This window comes from Eucyclogobius newberryi, unplaced genomic scaffold (genome assembly GCF_026437365.1).
Source record: "Eucyclogobius newberryi isolate DKJ021-1_F unplaced genomic scaffold, fEucNew1.0.hap1 SCAF_352, whole genome shotgun sequence".
Taxonomy (NCBI): domain Eukaryota; kingdom Metazoa; phylum Chordata; class Actinopteri; order Gobiiformes; family Gobiidae; genus Eucyclogobius; species Eucyclogobius newberryi.
The window spans coordinates 55,124-62,500 of NW_027316004.1; the positions used below are offsets into that span (position 1 = coordinate 55,124).

Sequence of the window (7,377 nt, forward strand, 5' to 3'; positions counted from 1 at the left end):
GTCCCTCAGGATGTTGTTATCTTCTTGTTTGCTCTTGTCCCTCAGGATGTCCTTCTTATCTTCTTGTTTGCGCTTGTCCCTCAGGATGTTGTTATCTTCTTGTTTGTTCTTGTCCCTCGGGATGTCGTTCCTTATCTTCTTGTTTGCTCTTGTCCCTCAGGATGTCCTTCTTATCTTCTTGTTTGCGCTTGTCCCTCAGGATGTTGTTATCTTCTTGTTTGCTCTTGTCCCTCAGAATGTCGTTCTTATCTTTTTGTTTGCTCTTGTCCCTCAGCATGTCGTTCCTTATCTTCTTGTTTGCTCTTGTCCCTCAGCATGTCGTTCCTTATCTTCTTGTTTGCTCTTGTCCCTCAGCATGTCGTTCCTTATCTTCTTGTTTGCTCTTGTCCCTCATCATGTCGTTCGTATCTTCTTGTTTGCTCTTGTCCCACTCAGGATGTCGTTCTTGTCTTCTTGTTTGCTCTTGTCCCTCAGGATGTCGTTCTTATCTTCTTCTTTGCTCTTGTCCCTCAGGATGTTGTTTCTTATCTTGTTTGCTCTTGTCCCTCAGGATGTCGTTTTTATCTTTTTGATTGCTCTTGTCCCTCAGTATGTTGTTCTTATCTTCTTGTTTGCTCTTGTCCCTCATGATGTTGTTTCTTATCTTCTTGTTTGCTCTTGTCCCTCAGGATGTCGTTTTTATCTTTTTGTTTGCTCTTGTCCCTCAGTATGTTGTTCTTATCTTCTTGTTTGCTCTTGTCCCTCGGGATGTCGTTCCTTATCTTCTTGTTTGCTATTGTCCCTCAGTATGTTGTTCTTATCTTCTTGTTTGCGCTTGTCCCTCAGGATGTTGTTCCTTATTTTCTTGTTTGCTCTTGTCCCTCAGGATGTCGTTCCTTATCTTCTTGTTTGTTCTTGTCCCTCGGGATGTCGTTCCTTATCTTCTTGTTTGCGCTTGTCCCTCAGGATGTTGTTATCTTCTTGTTTGCTCTTGTCCATCAGGATGTCCTTCTTATCTTCTTGTTTGCGCTTGTCCCTCAGGATGTTGTTATCTTCTTGTTTGCTCTTGTCCCTCAGAATGTCATTCTTATCTTTTTGTTTGCTCTTGTCCCTCAGCATGTCGTTCCTTATCTTCTTGTTTGCTCTTGTCCCTCAGCATGTCGTTCCTTATCTTCTTGTTTGCTCTTGTCCCTCAGCATGTCGTTCCTTATCTTCTTGTTTGCTCTTGTCCCTCAGCATGTCGTTCGTATCTTCTTGTTTGCTCTTGTCCCACTCAGGATGTCGTTCTTGTCTTCTTGTTTGCTCTTGTCCCTCAGGATGTCGTTCTTATCTTCTTCTTTGCTCTTGTCCCTCAGGATGTTGTTTCTTATCTTCTTGTTTGCTCTTGTCCCTCAGGATGTCGTTTTTATCTTTTTGTTTGCTCTTGTCCCTCAGTATGTTGTTCTTATCTTCTTGTTTGCTCTTGTCACTCAGATGTCGTTCCTTATCTTCTTGTTTGTTCTTGTCCCTCGGGATGTCGTTCCTTATCTTCTTGTTTGCTCTTGTCCCTCGGGATCCATCCATCCATCCATCTTCTGCCGCTTTATCCTGGGCCGGGTCGCGGGGGCAGCAGTCTGAGCAGGGACTCCCAGACTTCCTCCTCCCCAGACACTTCCTCTAACTCCTCCGGGGGGATCCCGAGGCGTTCCCAGGCCAGCCGAGAGACATAGTCTCTCCAGCGTGTCCTGGGTCTTCCCCGGGGCCTCTTCCCGGTGGGACATGCCTGAAACACCTCCCGAGGGAGGCGCCCAGGAGGCATCGGGAACAGATGCCCGAGCCACCTCAGCTGGCTCCTCTCGACGTGGAGGAGCAGCGGCTCTACTCCGAGCTCCCCCCGTGTGGCCGAGCTCCTCACCTTATCTCTAAGGGAGCGCCCAGCCACACGGCGGAGGAAACTCATTTCGACCGCTTGTATCCGCGATCTTGTTCTTTCGGTCACTACCCAAAGCTCATGACCATAGGTGAGGTCAGAACGTAGACCGACCGGTAAATCGAGAGCTTTGCCTTTCGGCTCAGCTCCTTCTTTACCACAACGGTCCGATGCAGCGACTGCATCACTGCAGCCGCTGCACCGATCCGCCTGTCGATCTCACGCTCCATCCTTCCCTCACTCGTGAACAAGACCCCGAGATACTTGAACTCCTCCACTTGGGGCAAGGACACCCCACCCACCTGGAGAGGGCAAGCCACCTTTTTCCGGTTGAGAACCATGGCCTCGGATTTGGAGCTGATTCTCATCCCAGCCGCTTCACACTCGGCTGCAAACCGTCCCAGTGCATGTTGCAGGTCCGGGTTTGATGGAGCCATCAGGACAACATCGTCTGCAAACAGCAGAGATGAGATCCTGTGGTCCCCAAACCGGACACCCTCCGACCCCTGACTGCGCCTAGAAATTCTGTCCATAAAAATTATGAACAGAACCGGTGACAAAGGGCAGCCCTGGCGGAGTCCAACATGCACTGGGAACAGGTCTGACTTACTGCCGGCAATGCGAACACAGCTCCTGCTCCGGTCATACAGGGACCGGACAGCCCTGAGCAAAGGGCCCCGGACCCCGTACTCCCGGAGCACCCCCCAAAGGACACCCCGAGGGACACGGTCGAAAGCCTTCTCCAGATCCACAAAGCACATGTGGACTGGTTGGGCAAACTCCCATGAACCCTCGAGCACCCGATGGAGGGTATAGAGCTGGTCCAGTGTTCCACGACCGGGACTAAAACCACTCTGCTCCTCCTGAATCCGAGGTTCGACTATCGGTCGGATTCTCCTCTCCAGTACCTTGGAATAGACCTTACCCGGGAGGCTGAGGAGTGTGATCCCTCTGTAGTTGGAACACACCCTCCGGTCCCCCTTCTTGAACAGAGGGACCACCACCCCGGTCTGCCAGTCCAGAGGCACGGTCCCCGACCGCCACGCGATGTTGCAGAGACGTGTCAACCAAGACAGTCCTACAACATCCAGATACTTTAGGTCCTCAGGGCGGATCTCATCCACCCCCGGAGCCCTGCCACCGAGGAGTTTGCGAACAACCTCAGTGACTTCAGCTTGGGTGATGGATGAGCCAGCCTCCGAGTCCCCGGTCTCTACTTCCTCTTCGGAAGACGTGACTGAGGGATTAAGGAGATCCTCAAAGTATTCCTTCCACCGTCCGACGACATCCCCAGTCGAGGTCAGCAGGCCTCCACCCGCACCGTAAACGGTGTTTGTGAGACACTGCTTCCCCCTCCTGAGGCGCCGGACGGTTTGCCAGAATTTCTTTGGTGCCGACCGATAGTCCTCCTCCATGGCCTCCCCGAACTCCTCCCAGGCCCGGGTTTTTGCCTCTGCGACAGCACGAGCCGCGGCTCGCCTGGCCTGCCGATACCCGTCGATGACCTCCGGAGACCTACAAGCCAGAGTGGCCTGATAGGCCTCCTTCTTCAGTCTGACGGCATCCCTTACTTCCGGTGTCCACCACCGGGTTCGGGGGTTGCCGCCACGACAGGCACCGGAGACCTTGCGACCACAGCTCCGAGCAGCCGCATCAACAATGGAGGCGGAGAACATGGTCCACTCGGACTCAATGTCCCCAACCTCCCCCGGGACATGGGAGAAGCTCTCCCGGAGGTGCGAGTTGAATACCCTACTGACAGAGGGCTCCACTAGACGTTCCCAACAGACCCTCACAATGCGCTTGGGTCTGCCAAGTCTGTCCGGCTTCCTCCTCCGCCAGCGGATCCAACTCACCACCAGGTGGTGATCGGTTGACAACTCTGCCCCTCTCTTCACCCGAGTGTCCAAGACACGCGGCCGGAGGTCTGATGACACGACAACAAAGTCGATCATTGACCTCCGGCCTGTGTCCTGGTGCCATGTGCACTGATGAACACCCTTGTGCTTGAACATGGTGTTCGTTATGGACAAATCCGTGGCTAGCACAGAAGTCCAATAACTGAACACCGCTCGGGTTCAGATCGGGGAAGCCGTTCTTCCCGATCACCCCTCTCCAGGTGTCACTGTCATTGCCCACGTGGGCGTTGAAGTCCCCCAGTAGAACAACGGAGTCCCCGGTCGGTGCACTGTCCAGTACCCCTCCCAAGGACTCCAAGAAGGCCGGGTACTCAGCACTGCTGTTCGGCCCGTAGGCCGCCACAACAGTGAGAGACCTGTCCCCCACCCGAAGGCGGAGGGACGCGACCCTCTCGTTCACCGGGGTAAACTCCAACACGTGGCGGCTGAGCTGAGGGGCTATCAGCAAGCCCACACCAGCCCGCCGCCTCTCCCCGCGGGCAACACCCGAGAAGTGGAGCGTCCAGCCCCTCTCGAGGAGATGGTTCCAGAGCCCAAACTGTGCGTGGAGGTTAGGCCGACTATATCTAGTCGGTATCGCTCAACCTCCCGCACAAGCTCAGGCTCTTTCCCCCCCAGCGAGGTGACATTCCATGTCCCCAGAGTTAGTCTCTGTGTCTGGAGATCTGGTCGCCGAGGCCCTCAGATCTCTCTGCACCGGCCCCTTATGGATCCTCCTGCGGGTGGTGGGCCCACGGGAGGGCGGCCCCACGTCGCTCTTTCGGGCTGTGCCCGGCCGGGCCCCGTGGGGTAAGACCCGGCCACCAGGCGCTCGCCATGGAGCACCCATCCCAGGCCTGGCTCCAGGATGGGGCCCCGGTGACGCCGATCCGGGCGACGTGAACTGCCTTGATAGTGTTGTCATCATAGGGGGCTTCTGAACCGATCTTTGTCTGACCCGTCACCTAGGACCTGTTTGCCTTGGGAGACCCGACCAGGGGCATGAAGCCCCCGACAACATAGCTCCCGGGATCATTCGGGCACTCAAACCCCTCCACCACGTTAAGGTGTCGGTTCAAGGAGAGGGTCCCTCGGGATGTCGTTCCTTATCTTCTTGTTTGCTCTTGTCCCTCAGTATGTTGTTCTTATCTTCTTGTTTGCTCTTGTCCCTCAGGATGTTGTTCCTTATTTTCTTGTTTGCTCTTGTCCCTCAGGATGTCGTTCCTTATCTTCTTGTTTGTTCTTGTCCCTCAGGATGTCGTTCCTTATCTTCTTGTTTGATCTTGTCCCTCGGGATGTCGTTCCTTATCTTCTTGTTTGCTCTTGTCCCTCAGGATGTCCTTCTTATCTTCTTGATTGCGCTTGTCCCTCGGGATGTTGTTATCTTCTTGTTTGCTCTTGTCCCTCAGAATGTCGTTCTTATCTTCTTGTTTGCTCTTGTCCCTCGGGATGTCGTTCCTTATCTTCTTGTTTGCTCTTGTCCCTCAGGATGTCCTTCTTATCTTCTTGTTTGCGCTTGTCCCTCAGGATGTTGTTATCTTCTTGTTTGCTCTTGTCCCTCAGAATGTCGTTCTTATCTTCTTGTTTGCTCTTGTCCCTTAGGATGTCGTTCTTATCTTCTTGTTTGCTCTTGTCCCTCAGAATGTCGTTCTTATCTTCTTGTTTGCTCTTGACCCTTAGGATGTCGTTCTTATCTTCTTGTTTGCTGTTGTCCCTCAGGATGTCGTTCCTTATCTTCTTGTTTGCTCTTGTCCCTGAAGATGTCGTTCTTTATCTTCTTGTTTGCTCTTGTCCCTCAGGATGTCCTTCTTATCTTCTTGTTTGCTCTTGTCCCTCAGGATGTCCTTCTTATCTTCTTGTTTGCTCTTGTCCCTCAGGATGTCCTTCTTATCTTCTTGTTTGCTCTTGTCCCTCAGGATGTCCTTCTCTGAGTTCTGCAGACATTACTCTCGTATTGAGGTTTGCACGTTGACGCCGGACGCCATTTTGGACGACTCTGTGAAACACTGGAGCTCCAGCAAGTACGACGGAACCTGGAGACGAGGCTCCACCGCAGGAGGCTGTCGCAACAACCCGTGTAACACAACCACACAACCGCACAACCACACAACACACACAACCACACAACACACACAACCACACAACACCTCAGGAGGCTGTCGCAACAACCCGTGTAACACAACCACACAACCGCACAACCACACACACAACCACACACACAACCACACAACACCGCAGGAGGCTGTCGCAACAACCCGTGTAACACAACCACACAACCGCACAACCACACACACAACCACACACACAACCACACAACACCGCAGGAGGCTGTCGCAACAACCCGTGTAACACAACCACACAACCGCACAACCACACACACAACCACACACACAACCACACAACACCGCAGGAGGCTGTCGCAACAACCCGTGTAACACAACCACACAACCACACACACAACCGCACAAAATTGTAAACAGCCATTACCAGGAGGTTCTGCCAGGTGGGCGGAGCCTACTCAGAAGAACTGAGGGTTTATTCTCTTCTTCTGTTGCAGACACGTTCTGGACTAACCTCAGTTCTTCTCTTCTTCTGTTGCAGACACGTTCTGGACTAACCTCAGTTCTTCTCTTCTTCTGTTGCAGACACGTTCTGGACTAACCTCAGTTCTTCTCTTCTTCTGTTGCAGACACGTTCTGGACTAACCTCAGTTCTTCTCTTCTTCTGTTGCAGACACGTTCTGGACTAACCTCAGTTCTTCTCTTCTTCTGTTGCAGACACGTTCTGGACTAACCTCAGTTCTTCTCTTCTTCTGTTGCAGACACGTTCTGGACTAACCTCAGTTCTTCTCTTCTTCTGTTGCAGACACGTTCTGGACTAACCTCAGTTCTTCTCTTCTTCTGTTGCAGACACGTTCTGGACTAACCTCAGTTCTTCTCTTCTTCTGTTGCAGACACGTTCTGGACTAACCTCAGTTCTTCTCTTCTTCTGTTGCAGACACGTTCTGGACTAACCTCAGTTCTTCTCTTCTTCTGTTGCAGACACGTTCTGGACTAACCTCAGTTCTTCTCTTCTTCTGTTGCAGACACGTTCTGGACTAACCTCAGTTCTTCTCTTCTTCTGTTGCAGACACGTTCTGGACTAACCTCAGTTCTTCTCTTCTTCTGTTGCAGACACGTTCTGGACTAACCTCAGTTCTTCTCTTCTTCTGTTGCAGACACGTTCTGGACTAACCTCAGTTCTTCTCTTCTTCTGTTGCAGACACGTTCTGGACTAACCTCAGTTCTTCTCTTCTTCTGTTGCAGACACGTTCTGGACTAACCTCAGTTCTTCTCTTCTTCTGTTGCAGACACGTTCTGGACTAACCTCAGTTCTTCTCTTCTTCTGTTGCAGACACGTTCTGGACTAACCTCAGTTCTTCTCTTCTTCTGTTGCAGACACGTTCTGGACTAACCCTCAGTTCTTCTCTTCTTCTGTTGCAGACACGTTCTGGACTAACCTCAGTTCTTCTCTTCTTCTGTTGCAGACACGTTCTGGACTAACCTCAGTTCTTCTCTTCTTCTGTTGCAGACACATTCTGGACTAACCTCA

The 7,377-nt window shown here is 52.1% G+C and overlaps 1 protein-coding gene across 1 annotated transcript in view; it reads left to right on the plus strand.

Moving 5' to 3' along the window:
• The window catches only part of LOC140375899 (calpain-2 catalytic subunit-like), a 68,430-nt gene that overhangs the window by 52,258 nt on the left and 8,795 nt on the right, over positions 1–7,377 (plus strand). The window contains exon 9 of the mRNA XM_072461945.1: positions 5,703–5,863. Within this exon, the coding sequence (XP_072318046.1) occupies positions 5,703–5,863 (161 nt within the window). The remainder of the gene's footprint in view (positions 1–5,702; positions 5,864–7,377) is intronic.